This window comes from Geospiza fortis, unplaced genomic scaffold (assembly GCF_000277835.1).
Source record: "Geospiza fortis unplaced genomic scaffold, GeoFor_1.0 scaffold27, whole genome shotgun sequence".
In the NCBI taxonomy this organism is placed as follows: Eukaryota; Metazoa; Chordata; class Aves; order Passeriformes; family Thraupidae; genus Geospiza; species Geospiza fortis.
The window spans coordinates 806,306-822,469 of record NW_005054329.1 but is presented as its reverse complement, the minus strand read 5'-3'; the positions used below and the strand labels follow the sequence as shown (position 1 = coordinate 822,469).

Here is a 16,164-nt window from a genome sequence, read left to right as displayed (position 1 = left end):
CAGGAATGATTTTCTGATTGAGAAAATCATTGTCATTTGCCACTCATCCTCTTTTCTTTTTTTTTTCTTTCTTTTTATTTTTTATTTTTGTGTTACCCTAAAAATGTCCTTCCCCAATGTCTGTCCATTCCTGGTCTGTTCTTCTCCCTCCTCACACAAGATTATGCTGATCAGATCCGAAATCTGCAGAAGATAAAAGAGAAGCTTGAAAATGCATTAGAAAAGCATCAGGATTGTACGTATTTTTCTTTTTTTCCTTTTTGTTCAGTTGAAAATTGCTGTGGTTGGAAGGAAAGAGGTTTGGCGTACAGGTGTGCTAATGATTTCCTTCCAAACTGTGCACCTCTGTAGTGTGAACAATTAGAGCACAAGTTTTTTAAAGTTATTTACAGCATAAAAAGCAGCAGCAGTGTGTTGAATGAAGTTGTTACTATGCTCCTTCTGCCAGTTTTGGGGCTCACATGCAGGAAAGACCTTTTGGAAACCTGCAGCTTTGTTCTAATCCAGCAAGGAGCAGTATCCCTGTCTGCTGTTAGCTTTGGCCCTTTGCCAGCCTGCAGGCAGTGTGAGGGAATGAGTAGCACAGTGCTAGTGGTACAGTCAAGATGGGGCTAATTACTTGCAGAAGAAGCTCTTTAAAGTTATAAATAACTTACAGGAAAGTGAGAAGTAATTTTAAAAGATGAGTTTTTAATATAGCTGGTGGTTCTCTGTTGATAGCCTCCATGAGGAAGTTTCAGGAGCAGAATGAAGCTCATCAGGCTAGTCGAGCCAAGATGGCTGAAGGAATGGCTTTGGCCTTGGAAAAAAAGGACAAGGTAAGAGAGCTTGAGCAGGACTTGAGACTCTCATGACCCTGATATTTTAAGTAGGTGTTACTATTAATTAAAATAATTGTTCAGCCCTGTGTGTGAGTGTGCCAGCACTGAGGGAGGGAGGGAGTGCTGAGCTCAGTGCCAGGAATGGTGCAGGACTTGTCACTGCTCAGACTGTTCCGACTGGTTTTAACAAGAGCCCACAGAAATTCCTAATGAAAGGTTAAGCTTGTGCTTGGATAAGATTCAATGGCAGTAGGCCTGTTGTCGCATTTATTTTACTTGCATAAAACTTATGTGTTCGGGTAGCATGAATGATTCCTCAGCCTTTATTCAAGCACTGGCTGTTACTGTACTGCTGCTGATTATTTTTTAATCATTACCAAAGCTTAGTATCTGCTAACAGTACAAATTATTTTTATTTTTCTTTTTTTTTAACCATAATTGCTGTCCTTGAAAGTCTGCAAATAGATTTTGATATCTTTTTTTCTCCTTTCTTTCTTTCTTGTTCAGGAGTGGATGGAAAAACTCGCTCAAGTTGAAAAGGTAATTAACCTTGGATGTTTTTCTCAGGGGGTGTAGTGTACTCTGTGTGTATTTGCAAACACCATCCTGCACACTTCCAACTCTATCAGAACTCAACTCGTTCAGCCCTTTTTTTATTTGGTCTTTGTTCAGTGGGAGAGGCCAATCATTTGCTTTTTGTTACCAGCCCAAATGCTTGGGGAGGTCTTGCTGGATTTATTTTTTATCAGGAACCGGGGTTGGTGAGGTTTTCATGAGAAAGTTGTTCTTCTGTAAGGTGGAACATTGTCCATTTTTAAGACTTCAGCTTAGATAGTCATTGGTGGCATTGTAATGAATTCAGATTTCTTTTTTTTTTTTTTTTGGAGTTTGGTAATTTTCACTGTGACATGAATCTGAAAGGATTTCTAGTTCTGTATGGAGCACCATCAGGAGATGTATGGCTGCAAGACAAGATTTCTTTCTCAGAGAGTTTACCTGAACTCCCATTAACTTGACATGAGCATACAGATATCCTTTGGTTCTGTTCATTTATCAGGAAAAAAAAATGCTTCAAACACAGTTACAAGAAATGAGGGAGCAGAGTTTGAACCTTTTCCAAAAACGAGATGAAATCGATGAACTGGAGGGCTTTCAGCAGCAGGAAATTGCCAAAGTTAAACACATGGTAAGAATATTTTCAACTTTTTATTTCCTAAACTTTTTACTAGGATATTAAGTTAGTGGTAGCCCAGCATACATTTTTTCAGCCTTTGTGCTTGTACACAGATTTGGTTAGTGTCAAAATCCTAACAGTAGGTACTGAACACAGTATTGCATAGTTTATTATCTCACTTAATTCAGCCCACAACTGAGTGAAACAGGCCGGTTTCAGTGAAAAGGTTTATCAGTGTTACTGGTCATCTGTAATGCCAAAGATAATCCTCTAATGTTCAGCTTTTGCAAAAGGAAGAGTGTCTGAGCAGAGCGGAGCAGGAGCTGGCGGCGCGAGCGCAGGAGCTGAGCCAGGCGGCAGCGGAGCTGCAGGAGGCCAGGGCCGAGGCCTCGGGGCTCAGCAGGGACCTCCAGGACTTGCAGCAGCAGCTCCTGCAAATGCAGGCTCACAGGTATGGAGCTGAGCGTTTCACAGGAGCAGTGGATGTGTTTCCCCTCTATTTTTACTTCATGCTCACTTTGTCTCTTTGGAAGAGTCTATATATGTAGTGAGTTGACTGAATTTTTGCCTCTGCTATGGCCATGGGGATGTAAATGCCAAGCCAATGATAGTAATACCTTTTTTGTAAATTACTTTCTTTTTTCATAGTTTGAATGCTTAACTGTCACTTTTTTTAAAATGTATAATCAAGCAGTGATTGATGATGGTGGCTGGTTTTAGGACAAGAAAATTTTGTTGATGTCCATTTTCATAAGCAGCAGAATTATCTGCTAAAGATTATTTTTCTGGAATGGTATGTCACTTGTTTTTATTCTCTTTCTGTGAAGAGATGAACTAATGACAGCTGAGACAAATGCAGAAAATAAGATCACTGCTCTGGAGTTAAGAGAACAGGAGCTACAAACTGTCATTCAGCATCTTTCTGTAGACTTGCAAAATGTAAGTTTGAGCCAAGTGAGATTTGATTCAAAGAGCTCCATGTCTGCAGAAGTTAGATTAGATATCAGTTATGTGGTGTTGGAAATCTAAGTTTCAAAGTAAGTAATTTCTCAAAATGTTTAGGCTCGAGTGGCTGGTTCTGGTTGTGAGAAGAGACTGGAAATGTTACAAGTGGAGCATGAATCTCTGAAGGTGGAATATGAGCAGCAGAAGCAAAAGGTGAGGTGCTTTCAGATGCATGTGCTGCTCCTGGTGTGCACATTTGGGTAATGTACAACTTTGTGTAGTTGGAAGTTTGGTGTCCAGAGGTATTCCAGGATCAAATAGTCTTTTTAAATAGGACTTTCCTTGCTATTGGCATTTCCAAAAGTCAAACCACATCAAATCAGCTGAAAGCTTCATTACAAAAAAGATTCTGTGATTTCTCATTCTCACAGATGGCTTTTGAACTTGCTGAGAGAGACAGACTTACTGAACAGCTGCAGGAAAAGGTGTCTTCCCTGGAAAAAAAGCTAGAAAGAAATCTCTCAGGAGATGAACATGTGCAGGAGCTGCTCAAAGAGGTAATTAAACAGTTAAAGGCTGCTTAGAGGTACAGTATTAGTGAGTTGTTTGTTTTGGGTTTTTAGGTCTTACATTGCATCTCACCCATGCAAAGAAAGCTGCTGATGTCACACAGCCACGTTTGTCCTGCAGTGTGTTTTGGCACACTGTGCTGGGCAGAACATGTGGGTGGCTGCACTGAGCCTGTTTGTGTAGGTCCTGCACAGATGTCTGTGTTGGCCTCTCTGCATTGTCTGTTTGGGCACTGCATCTGACTGCTTAGAAGGAAGAGAGCAGCTTTCTGCCATCCCCTCAGGAGGTGGGACAATTTGGGAGTTTTTCTAATTAATCCTCACAAACACAGTGAATGCTTTTCCTTGTTCTTTGGCAAGGCATGGGGCAGGGAGGAGAACTGTTTGCACATAGGTGTGCAAACAGAATGTTGTATGCTGAAAGCCTCAGCCTCAGAAGTGCTGAACAACAGCTGGAAACAGAAACTTAGCTGTGGTTAATCCTTTTTTTCTCATTGCTTCTTGATCTCTTTCTCAAGCACGGATGCTCCTGCTCAGAGTCAGCCTGGAGCAATGTTTCCCCAGCTGGGTCTTGGGGATGTTTGCTTTTCCCTGGTCAGGGTGCCTACAGTCACATCATCCCTCTGTTGCTGTGACAAAAGAATTTGGCTCAGTAAACTCAAGGCAGTTTAAAGTTATCTAGACATGTTAAAACATTCTGTCCCATTTTAGTTTGACCTTATAAGTGAAATAAGAAGGAAAATTTTTATTACTCCCCCAACTTACGTCTTTGTCCATCCTTGCTCATGTTCTTCACCTCAATGTAACCTTCAGAAAGCTGTTCTTGAGCAGAGGCTGGAGGAGAGCAGGCAGCAGGTACTGACAGACAGGACACAGCACAGCCAGGCTCTGAACCAGCTGGAAACGCAGGTGAGCAGTTTCTAATTTCACCACAGATTCCCCCTCTTTCCATCCTCTATGCCCTACTCCTCCTCCCCTCACTGCACTCCCTGCCAAAGGTGAGACTGCACATTTAATCACATTTAGTCTTGAAAGGAGAATAACTGATCAGTGTCTCTGGGCATCTCCCTACTTCATGGATGGAGGAGGGCCTAGAAGTGAAGACAGAGGTTTTGTGCAGATCCTCCCTGTAGTAAGAAACAAGTAACTCAGGTGCAAGCACTGCTGGGGCAGTGCTGTGGTGAAGAATTTCTAAAACCTGCATGTCTCAAATAGGCAGCCTCTCTATCTCTGTGGCTTCAGGGATTTAATATTTACCTTCCCCTCCTGGGCCACTCTGTACTATGCAAACTTTTTAAATAACATAGATGCCAATGGATAAGGAATTTAATTAATGGTGTAATTTTAGAATAAAGAACTGGAAGAGAAACTACGGATTGCAACAGAAACATTGAAAAAGAGCAAAGAAGCAGCTGCAGACCAGGATCTGAAGATCCAGAAGCTGGTGAGTCTCCTGCATGTTTCCCTGACCAGTAACAGATCAGTCTTCAACATCCCCAGAGACAATCACTTCTCTGTTTTGTTATTCAAGTGTTTGTTTTCTTGCTGTTTGTCTGCTGAGCTCCAGTCTGTGAGTACATGACGCTGCTGCCAAAGGAATAGTGTTCCTCAGTTTGAGAGTGTCTCATGGAATGGTGTCTGATCTTGTCAGAATGATGTCAAAATACCATTCTATTAATGTGGTTTTCTTTATTCTCTTAAGCAAACTGATCTAGAGGAGGAAAGAAAACACCTGCAGCAACAGATTTTAAGTGAAAAACATCAGTATGATGAGAAAGTTACTGGGCTGGAGTCTCAGATTGCTGCTCTTGAAAAAGCTTGGGAATTGGATAAAACAACAACTCAGCACAGGATTGTAAGTACAGAAACTGTCTGGTGGGTTGTGAGAGTCTTCACAACATGATTTTAACACAGCTTGTAGAGCTTGCTTGTTGTCTGAATGTTTTTATTCAGCACTCCTGGCATTATAATAGAAGATATCATACTTTGAGGCACTAAATATGAGCAAAACATTAGATGTGTTTAATTGTTTAAACAAAGCATTAGAATAATTGTACTGTGTATTTAAACACTTTATTTTACAGAGCCAATTGGAAAAGGAGAATGAAAACCTCAAGGGAAGCAAAGAAGGGTATGAGAGTTCATTAAAACAACAAGAGTCTGAACTGAATAGGCTAAAGGTAAGGGCTGGATGGGCACTGGCATTGTCTTGGGACAGAGCTCAGGCTGGGGAGCAGCAAACACCACTGAGGGTTACATTCAGTGCTTGGAGGCCTGTTCTGTTCAGGTTGCAGGTACTTGGGGCTGTAAATCATCTCTGGTACTCAGCAGAAATGTGTTTGAGAAGCATTACAAAGGACTGACCCTTTTTTGAACCAGAATGCTTGGGTCTGCCTAAATCAGGCAGAAATAATACATTCCCATATTGTCAGGGATGTGAAGAGCTTTGAAATCCTGTTAGCAGTAGTGAATACAGAATGGTTCAACATGAGATTCCACTCAAAGTGTTCAAACCAAAAGGTTAAAAACTTAAATTAGTTGGGTGTTTACAGTTTATCCAATTTTGACTGTGATTTGAGATGGTTGAAATTTTTTTCATAGCTAGTCCTGGATGCACAATTGGAATAAAGATCTGTTGTAGCAAGGAGCTACTTCTTTGTAATAGAGACTTCAAGCTGAAAGATCTTGTAAGCATTGGGTTTGTTTGGGTTCTTACATCAGTTCTGTGTTGCTCTTGCATATGCAGAGAACAGCAGTCAGTAAAACAAACCTAACTCATTTGGAAATTGTAGTGTATCAGAACACTTTAATTGTAGTCCTAGTAGATTTGGAGTTAAAGATGAGAGACTGACTTGATTTAATTGTCTCACATAACCTCTCAATTAATTCTGGTTTGCAGAATGAGATGAGCAGCAGAGAAACTGTCAGTGTGGAAATTGCCAAAGCATTGGAAGAAACAAGGAAACAGAGAGAGGAATTACAGCAGCAGGTTGGTTAATAATGACTATTTTAAAATGTATTTGAAATGTCCCAACCTTTCAAAGAGTGGACTAGGTTTGGATTTATTTATCCTAACATTCAAGACCCTTGGTCAGAATCATATCCACAGCATGTGAGACAGAAGTGGTTGCCTCAGTAAACCTGAGACTGTTTCAGAGCCCTGTCATCTGTGAGGTGTTACTGTCTCAGTGCACTGGCCATGGGGAGCCTCTGACATCTGGCAGCTTCTTTGAGAGAAACCTGTTTGTTCTGGTTAGTTCCTTTCAGTGCTGTGTCACATCTGGGTTCCTCCAGAGCAGGGCAGTGGTAAAACTGTACATTTCCTCACAGGGAGGAGCTTGTATCCAGTACCAAATGTCAGTTCTAGGTAGTCTCATTTTGCTCTTCCTGTTTAAAAAATTAGTGGATAATGTGAGCTTGTGTTTGCTTAAAGCAGGAACTGTCAACTGAGCCAGTTTGACTGGAGTTAGTCCCATCTTTTGGTTTCTTTATTCTTCTGGGACGGCTGGAGATCTGTGCTTGCTGGGCCAGATCTGTAGAAGTAGAAGGGGTGTAAGGCCATCTCCTGTTTTGCTCAGGGGCCTTGCAGCTGCCACAGGCTGGCTGTGACAATCTGATGGTGGCACAGAAGCCAAGTGGGTTTAGCTCTTCCAGTAATAACTTCAGTGCTTGTTCCTGAGGGCAGCATTGTGGAGGTGATGCCTGCTGGGCCTCTGAAGGATGTTGGACCTTTCAACACCCCCTTCCTGTTTTATATCTTTCATGACTTCTGTTCATTGTTTTCCTGCTTTGAAGGTTTCACATCTGAATACCCTAATAAAGGAGAAAGACCAGCTGATTGATGAAAAATGTGATCTGCTGCTAAAACAGAAGGAAGAACTGAACCAACTCAGTCAAGGTTAGACCAAATGAGTCTACTGCTTCCCAGACAACTTAAGTAGAGTCTCTAGTTCTGGTCTTACCTGGTAGATTGTAATTTTTCTAGTTTTCTATTCCATATTTAATCTTTTAGCATTTTCAAAACAGTTTATTGTTCACTAACAATTGGACAGTCTCTCTTCTGTCTTTGTCTCTCCCCTGGCTTTCTGTCTTCATGACAGACCAAATGGATTAGAATCTCCCATCTGATGTGCAGCACTGATACTAAGCAGGTCTCTCCTTTCCCAGACCATGAAGCTGTCTTGCTGCAGGTGCACCAGTTACAGCTGGACATAGAAGCAAGGCAGAGCCAAGCAGTGGAGATAGAGGAAACAGCAAGAAAAGAAATTGATGAGCTGAAGCTGCAGGTACAGGAGTGCCTGTTGGCCAGAGAGCATGAGAAAAACGTGAGTTCAAATCCATTCTCTCAGGAAAAGAGGGAAAAGAGGGAGGTGGGCAGGAGCCCCCCAGTTCTGTCCTACCTGGACAACCAGAAAGAAGTCTGGGTTTCTCCCTGGGGAGTGTTCTTGGGCTACAAATGTCATGATATCTCTCCATGTTTATTTCTGTAGGTTTTAGAGCTGGAGGAATCAACGAGGGCCTTGAACAATGAGCATTTGCCTTCTCCAGAAAACTCTGTGGTGGAACAGAACGGACAGGTGGCAGCTGCAGATGTTGTTCAACTTCAGAAGGATAACAGAGAGCTGGAACAGCAAATTGCTGAGAAAAACAAGGTGAACAGAAACAACTGGTAGTCTTTCCCTTTTTAATTAGGAAGCCAAGTAGTTGGTGCTGCCCGTGCTGCAGCCTTAAAAGGACAGGCCTGTTCCATTTCAATCCAGTATGCTGTGAGTAAATGCTTTTCTCTGGATTGCACAAGTATCTCCCAACCATGAATAAAAACTGCAGCAAGAGCTGCATGAATGCTGATGTATTTTGGCAGAAAGATGCACCCAATGATGCTATTTACAGCTTTCCTGCGGAGCCCTTTGAGTGAATTGGGTTCAGTTGCACGGCGCTGTCACATGAAAGCCCAAGTGTCCTGTCACATGCCTGCTGCTGTGTGCAGCTGGCAAGGCAAGGCTCTCAGGTTGCTTCTTCACAGCTGTCAGAGTTGGTTAATTATCATTTCATTCAGTACTTGTTTGTCATGGGTTTTTCCAGATAGGTGGGGGTCCTGACAATGAGTACTGTGTTACACTCTCCTTTGCTGTGCTTACAGATGATAAAGCAGCTTCAGCAAAGAATGGCAGAACTGAAGAAAACTCTGCAGAAAGAGCTGGTAAGGGTTGTGTGTTTTCAGTCTCTTCAGATGGCACTTGCTGGCAGGTACTTGCACTGTTATTCCAAAAGCTTGACTGCTAACTCCCATTGCATCCCTCTGCAACGGTTTATCTCTCCAAGAAAAAAAAATCTATTTAAAAGAAAATGAACAGAGGTTTTAAAATTGTTGTTTTTGCTCTGATGTTGAAAATTATTCTGAAGAAAGCCCATGTTTGAAAGGTTCAGAGCAGGTTAGTGATAGGAGAAAATTACCAAGGGACAGTTTCCACCATGGAGCTGGTTTGGGTAACGTACACAGAACACTGACATTAGCCAGCTCCTGTCCTGGAGTGTAGGGAGAGCTGGAGACACTTCTCTGCTGTGACCCCATGAAGGATGAGGAGCTGTTGATGCCCAGTTTGTACCCACCTGTGGGTACAACCCTCTTTAGATATCCTGAGCCCAGACCCCTCCCAGTGTCACGCTAACAGCATCTGCAATGTACTTCTCTTTTTCCTCTGTGGATTTTTATTTTTCTGTAGAAAATAAGGCCTGACAGTGAGGTACCTGAGCTACGTGCAAATTCTGAAGTGCCTAATGCTTCTGTGACTGTCACCAACAACTCTGACTTGAACGACTCCAGGGAGATAAACTTCGAGTACCTTAAACATGTTGTACTAAAGTTCATGTCCTGCAGGGAGTCTGAGGTAAAGGTGCCACTTACCTTCTCTTTCTACATCTGTCTTTCTCTAGAAATTGCCACCTGTCACGTCCTAAGGACACTTCGTACCAATTCCATAATTTTACAATTAAAAAGTGTACAGTGGGGGTGATGAAACAAAATAGCTGACAGCAACATGTTTGGAACAGAACTCTGTGGTTTCTTTCAGGCATTCCATCTCATTAAAGCTGTGTCTGTGTTACTGAATTTTTCACAAGAGGAAGAAAACATGCTCAAAGAAACTCTGGAGTACAAGGTAAGGTGCCATTAGGTGTCATATGTGGTCTCTAATGAGACAATTAAAATTCCTAGATGCTGGGAGATCAGGAAAAGTGTCTTTTTTCCAAATGTTAGGTAGAATAATAAATGTAATTTATTATTAAAAAGTTAGCTGACCGTATGCATGCCAGGAATTGTCCCTTTCAGTGAGGGACATAGCAGCTTTCTGGTGCTCAGAGGAGTTGGAGCACAGCTTTGCCCAATGGACTTGATCTGAGGGGACAAGCTGGGAGCTCCTTGCCCAGAGTCAGTGTTTAACAGCAGGAGCCTAATTCTGGGTTTGTCCTTTTGACACTGGGCTCGGACACCAAGATCTGTATCTCCTTTCCATGGGCTGAGACCTGCATGGCCCTGGCTGTGTGGTGGTTAGGGAATGTTCTGTGAGTGCTGCCTCAGCTCCAGGTCCTGCATCATCCCTGCCCACCCAGGGAGTTGGGATGTTCAGTCTGCAGATGAAGAGATTTCCTCACCATCTGGTTCAGGGAACACTAATGCTACATTGACTAAAGGCACCGTGTTTAAATGACTGTAGAGTTCTAATTTGAAATTATTTTAAAGGAATATATGTAAGTATAATCTTCAGTTATTTTCACCTGTGGGCAGTGGGTGCTGTTCCTTCCAGATCTGATTGTGCGAAGCTGCCTCCCCTCCTTCAGTCTGGAGTCTGGAGCATTCTGATTTATAAATAGGTCTTTCCATCAAATGATGAGAACATGGCCGTGTACCATGTTGTTTCTTTTTCACACCTTGGAGGTGTGACCCCTGTGTGATGTGTGCTGTGCTGTTGTGTCCTAGATGTCCTGGTTTGGGTCAAAGCCATCCCCCAAAGGCAGCATCCGCCCGTCTATCTCGAGCCCAAGGACTCTGTGGCCTTAAGGGAACCCGAAGGCGGCAGGCAGTATCCAGGCACTTCTTTCTGTGAAAAGAATGCTGAACACACTGCTCCAGGTGTGTCTTAATCACTGTCATTGCAGTATTTTGTACAAGAACTTCTGGCTCTGTTTACAAAACTAAAACTGTGCAAGGAGACATTTTCACTACAGACTGGAACAGCTCTGGGCTGGAGCCGGGAGCACCTGGGTGTCTCTGCTGGGAGCAGCTCCTTGTGCTCAGCACTCCTGGGTCCCTGGCACCAGAGGGTTCTGAGCACCTCGCTGGCAGCAGGGCTTCCAGTTCAGAGTCTTGGGATGCTGATTCCAGCTGCTGTTCCAGGGTGCTGCAGTCCAGTGACTCTGGGCACAGAAAAGCTGCTTGTCTGGCTGTGGGAAGCCAGCAATGAAAAATACGTTGGCAGAACAGTGTTGAGAGTGGGATGGTTTGTAAAGCCTTTCACAGGACAGGAGCAGGAGCTTTAACCAAAAAAGAACTCTGCCTTGCCTTCTAATACTGACATTAACTAATGGTTGGCATTTTTTCATATCACTGTGTAATTTAAGGTGCATTTATCCTGGCCTGCAGCCCTCAAGGCTGCATGTTGATTATTTAATTTGAGAGCACAACTTTAGAGTTGTCTGATTTTACTTTTCTTAAAGAAAAATAATATTTAAAATGGTCTTAATTATAGTACCTAATCCTCAGTCGCCTTTAAAACTAATCCATTAGCCTGTTCCATGGGTTGTTAGCAGTGGGAAAAGGGGTAGGAAACCATTTAAAATTTTTTAAGCTGAGCTCCAGGTATTGTAAATCCACACTGAAAAGTACCTTTTATTTAAAAAAAATAAAAATCTAGTTACAAAGGGTGAAGAATGCTGGTACTAAACATTTTGATTAATTTTTTTTCTTCCAAGTCTGCTAGCAACAAATCCTTATAACCAGGATCTGCCTCTTTGGTTGTGGTTTTCTGTACTTCAAATACTGATGCTTAAAAACTGTTATGAATATGTTAACTGTTAACTCCTGACTATTACAGTAAAAGAAATGCTGCTCATGAGGGGATTGAGGGCAAAATTCAACTCTTAGTGAACAAGTTGTGGTTCCAGCAGCTTGTTTTCCTAATAAAATAAGGACAGGGGACCAAGGTGGCACTTCCTCCCTGGAAGCAAAATTTGCCCAGTTATTAACACCACTGCAAAATCTGGATCCAAATGGGAAGCAGCACTAAGTCTGATTCCTGAAAACTGAGACCTGTTTCCAAAAATCTGTGCATGTATGGAGTTCAGTGAGCATGCTGCAGTTCTGGGAATTCTCTTACAAGTTGATGCTTCTGTTAAATATATTCAGGGCAATTCAAGCTTTCTCCAGTGGAGCTCCAGCAGGAGGTGAATGTGCTGATCCAGAGGATCCAGAGCCTGCTGGTCTCCCAGACAGCCCCACCCCAGACACAGGTACTCCCAGGAGCTGTCACTGGGCACAGGTGCTGCTCCTCACTTAGAGCCAGGTTGGGTTTGTCTGAAGTTAAGAAAACCAACAGAATTTTTTTGGTACACTAAAGTTTGTCCTAACAGTCTTTAGTAATCAGATTCATGGCACTTCCAGACAGGACAGAGCATAGGAAGGTTCAGCCCTGCTCTGCTGTGAAAATAGACAATCAAAAAGTACATTTATTTCAATTGTTTCTCTACTGAGATACAGCGGGGTGGGATAACCCTGGGAAGATTTTATTCTCTGAGATCTTTTCCTTTCTAATGTCCCTTTGCCCTGCCCTGTTTCTGTGGGACCAGGGATCAGGACTCCCTTACTCCCCTGCTCCCTGCTGAATGACTGTTGGGTTTATGCTGATCCTGGCTTCAGAGGTTACTGCTGAACAGGAAAGCAGGACAGGCAGCCTGGAATGGAGTGACAGAGTAAAATCTTATGTTATATATTCACTAACAACTTCAGTTTCAGATCCCAAAGCTCATAAAGGATCAACTACCATAAACTAGTTCTTAAGTGTTGAATTTTCGTTAGGTATCAGAGCAAGACTGGTGTGTATACATGTATTAAAAAGCTAATGCACTTTCCCTTGTCTCAGAACAGTGGTTATACATAATCCTTTCTATCACCATTGGACTTCTTTCCTTCTATGCTGTAAATATGGATTGTATGATGAAACACTATGAAATTTGTGGTGCAATACATTTTGGATCAAACCCCTAATCTTGATTTCTTTCTTTTTATAGTTCTGGTTATCTCCCCTGGGATGTTATAGCTATTTAAAATTGACTTTTAAACCATGACCCAAACTCCACCTTTGCCCAGGGTGAGGATGGGTGTGCCAGCTGTGCTACCAAGGCCTCTCCCAGGGAGTTGTGTCACAATGAGTTGTGCCACTGCTGCTTCCAAAATCACCTCCCACCAGGACCAGCTGCTGCTGCACTCTGAGCAGCTGATGGAAGCGAGGACTGGGTGGAGCTGGGGCTCCCCAGGCAGCTGCTCCTGGGTGCCAAAGGGCAGGGAGCCCTGCCAGAGGGACCAGGGGACAGCCATGGATGCAGGAGTGTCTTCTGCCTGGGCAGAGGACACACTAATACTTAAATCACAAGTCCTGAAGTATCTGCTTGACTTTCTAGCGTGGACAAGAATATAAAAATCAAACTCAGGGTCCTTACTATGTGTTCTATTCACTGCGTCTTACAAGTCTTGATTGGGACAGCTGAGCTTGGTCTCATTCCCTACAGCCAAGACAGAGCTGGATTTGAGGACAAATTCTCTAAGTTGCTGGAGTTAGGAGCAATCCTAAAAGGTGGACACTGGGTTGGACTGGGTTATTGCAGGCCCGCTTTGGAATAAGTGTCAGACTTAGAATTTAGCTGAAAATAAATTTAACTCACGTGATCCAAGACCTTTATTGATGCAGCAGGCACTTCACTTTACATGACCCCAAGCCCAGAGTCCAAGAGTCCTTCACCCACACGTTCAGCCGCCATTCCCAGAGCCCTTCTCCCACCCTCAGCTGCAGGACCTCAGCCTGGACACAGCTACCTTGGGACTAAGCAGGACACACGGGACCTTGTATCACCACACCTGGCTAAAGCAGCATCTGAAATACCTGTTCACTTACAGTGTAGGAGGCAGGAGTGTGCCTTCTCTCTGCCTGTTAAAGAAGGGAGCAGGAGAATGTCTTGGCTCCTATATGTGATAGTCGGAATATGCAGGAATACCTTTGCTCTTCCCCCACCTTTAAGGTTAAAAGCATTCCAAGAGGAGGTTACTGTAGGATTTCAGTAGATTGCAATCTCTAATAAAGATGGACCAGTGTAATTTCAGCTCATTCCTTCTTCTGAGTCCAAGCCTGACCGTCACCTCTGTCCAAGTTAACAGTCTTTACACAGTCTTTCTTGCTGTGAGAACTCTTATTATGGAGCCCAGGCCTCCTACTGCCAGTGCCTGTGGGAAAGGAGAGAGGATACAGAGTCACGGAACAAACACCGAAGAATTCAGCCACAGAAGGGACTATGGCTCTTCTCCAAAGCTAGAAACTGTCATTCTCCACAGTCTAACCAGCTTTTGGATCTCAAGGGCTCCAGTGTTGCAAGTCACTGACAGAGCAGAATTCCCACCTCCCTTATCCCTGAGGAAAGGAGGAGGAGGAAGGGCTCGCTTCAGTTTCATTTGTGTCCCTCAATGTGAACAGTGTTTCCTTCTGAAGTCTAGAAGATGGAGATGATTATGAAAAAAATAAATATTTAAGCAGACTGCTGGAAGTGGGGCATTTACCTTGCAGCCACAATCCAACAGAGCACAGGGTATGAGAGCAGAGCGAGACGTGGCGCTGGGTGACACGGCTGGACAAAGGCACAGCATGCACCTGGAGCAGGACTGGCAGGTAAATCTCCTGAGCTCCCAGACCTGCCACAGGCCTTTTCCAGAGGACAGACTGGTACTACCACTGAGCTGACTCTGCTCTGAGCAAGCCACACATCCTACCAGTACTGCCACAAAGCAGAACACCAGGCTTTAAACCCTGCCTACTCAGACCTGCCTTGTTCCTTTCACAACAGAGAGGACGAAATGCCTTTCATGTCCCTGCACGCTCTGAGTACCAGTCAGGGTGGTGGTGTGTCACCTCCCATGCTGGGAGCACCACCCACGCTCACCTGAAAGCACCTCAGTGGAAACAACAGGAAAAAAAGAAAAAAAAACCACGCAGAAACATGTTCTTTGCTGTCCCAAGAAACTCCCTCCTCCTTGTCAAGGCTTGGCAAAGCTGGTGACAGCAGCAATAGCTGGACTCGCACTACAGCAGCTTTACATACAGCAGGAAAAGCTCTGCACCTTGGGAAAAGGACACCAACATTCCCAGCAGCTGCCTGCACAGGGAGCTGCAGCGTTCCCAGGGATCAGTTTTCCTTGGAGCACTAACAGCCAGGGCTTCAGCTGAAACCCCTGCAGTGGGGGAAGATCTCACTTGGATTCCTGCCCGGGGGCAGGGGCACCCAGCAGCTGCTTCAGGGCTGTGCCTCAGCCCAGAATGTGCCTCCGCCACCACAGACAGGGAAGGAGGCTCCACAGGCAGCTGCTGAACACATCCCACACCCCCTGTTTCACAGCTGACATTCCACAGAAACAAGAGGCCCCTGCTGGTGCCCAATGGAATCTCTGGGGACCTCAAAATCTCTCCTGGGCGAACCAAACAGGTTTGCTAAAGCCTGTGACTCAGCTGATGCAAACTGCCAGCCTGAGCCCCCTGAGCCAGGCCCCAGAGGAGGCTGCAGCTGCCCTGACCCTCCCTGACATCTCCTCGCTGGGTGCCAAGGGCAGCTCAAGGCTTTCCCCTGCAGGGAGAACTCCCTGCTCTGTCCCCTCTCATGGCACAGGGCAAGGTTTGAAATACAGGCAAAGGCTTTGTGAATGCAGGCTCAGAGAGACCAAAGATGAAAGGAAACACTGAGCTCTTCAGGGATGAGGCCCTGCCACCACCTGCTTCTCTTCTCTCCTGAAAGCACTGGCCAGGACCCTGCGAGCGTGGCTGAGCCAAGAGTGCCCCCAGCACGTACCTTTTCATGCCACTGAAGTAATATTGCACTGCTGTTTTCTGTTGGCTTTTCAAATCCTTTATAAATGTACTTCATTAACAAATCAACACCGTTTCTGTCTAAGGAATTCACCGCTTGTTCTATTTCACTGCTTTTAAAAGATGTGAGGACTTTAAGCATCGTTCCCTGGGCCTGCTCCTGGGAAGACAAGGCAAAGAGAGAAATGTGAGAACGAGAACAGCTGGGAACGATCCAAAACTCGTGTTTGGCAAGAGAGGGGCGCGCTCCAGGCTGGGTTATTTCTGTAAGCGAGGTGAGCAGAGCTGGGGTTAGAGGAGGAAGCGGCAGACGCAGGGGGATGCCCATGGCAGCACGGGCTCACGGAGCGCAGCGGCGCCGCTCGGGTGCCCGGGTGCCGCTGTGCCCGCAGCCCTGCCCGGCCCTACCTTCATCGCCTGGCTCCTGGTGTTGCCCGGGGAGCTGCGGATGGCCGTGTGGAAGGCCCGCAGCGCCTCGCCTGTGCGGCGGCGGTCAAGGACTCAAACCGGGACGGGCGGGACGCGCAGCGCGGCTCCCC

At 44.7% G+C, this 16,164-nt stretch overlaps 1 protein-coding gene and 1 long non-coding RNA gene across 3 annotated transcripts in view; one reads left to right on the top strand and one right to left on the bottom strand.

Moving 5' to 3' along the window:
- The window catches only part of GOLGA1 (golgin A1), a 16,237-nt gene extending 3,030 nt beyond the window's left edge, over window positions 1–13,207 (top strand). The window contains exons 3-23 of one of the 2 annotated variants that reach the window (XR_004081742.1): window positions 161–235; window positions 721–818; window positions 1,329–1,361; window positions 1,879–2,007; window positions 2,277–2,446; window positions 2,823–2,934; window positions 3,058–3,153; window positions 3,372–3,497; window positions 4,323–4,418; window positions 4,858–4,953; window positions 5,212–5,364; window positions 5,594–5,689; window positions 6,409–6,498; window positions 7,305–7,407; window positions 7,677–7,834; window positions 8,000–8,161; window positions 8,650–8,709; window positions 9,233–9,397; window positions 9,581–9,667; window positions 10,486–10,638; window positions 11,911–13,207. Coding sequence is in view for 1 of the 2 variants with exons in the window: in XM_005421338.3 (XP_005421395.1) it covers window positions 161–235; window positions 721–818; window positions 1,329–1,361; window positions 1,879–2,007; window positions 2,277–2,446; window positions 2,823–2,934; window positions 3,058–3,153; window positions 3,372–3,497; window positions 4,323–4,418; window positions 4,858–4,953; window positions 5,212–5,364; window positions 5,594–5,689; window positions 6,409–6,498; window positions 7,305–7,407; window positions 7,677–7,834; window positions 8,000–8,161; window positions 8,650–8,709; window positions 9,233–9,397; window positions 9,581–9,667; window positions 10,486–10,566 (2,186 nt within the window). In the remaining variant the exon portion in view is untranslated. Of the gene's footprint in view, window positions 1–160; window positions 236–720; window positions 819–1,328; window positions 1,362–1,878; window positions 2,008–2,276; window positions 2,447–2,822; window positions 2,935–3,057; window positions 3,154–3,371; window positions 3,498–4,322; window positions 4,419–4,857; window positions 4,954–5,211; window positions 5,365–5,593; window positions 5,690–6,408; window positions 6,499–7,304; window positions 7,408–7,676; window positions 7,835–7,999; window positions 8,162–8,649; window positions 8,710–9,232; window positions 9,398–9,580; window positions 9,668–10,485 lie in introns of both variants that reach the window. The other variant, XM_005421338.3, reaches the window with a different exon arrangement.
- A 215-nt stretch (window positions 13,208–13,422) lies between these two features.
- Window positions 13,423–16,105, bottom strand: LOC115947885. Its single transcript, XR_004081743.1, has 3 exons — window positions 16,034–16,105; window positions 15,609–15,785; window positions 13,423–13,998 (listed from the first exon to the last, which is right to left on the bottom strand). It is a non-coding gene; the product is annotated as an uncharacterized LOC115947885 (long non-coding RNA).
- Window positions 16,106–16,164: the final 59 nt, after the last annotated feature.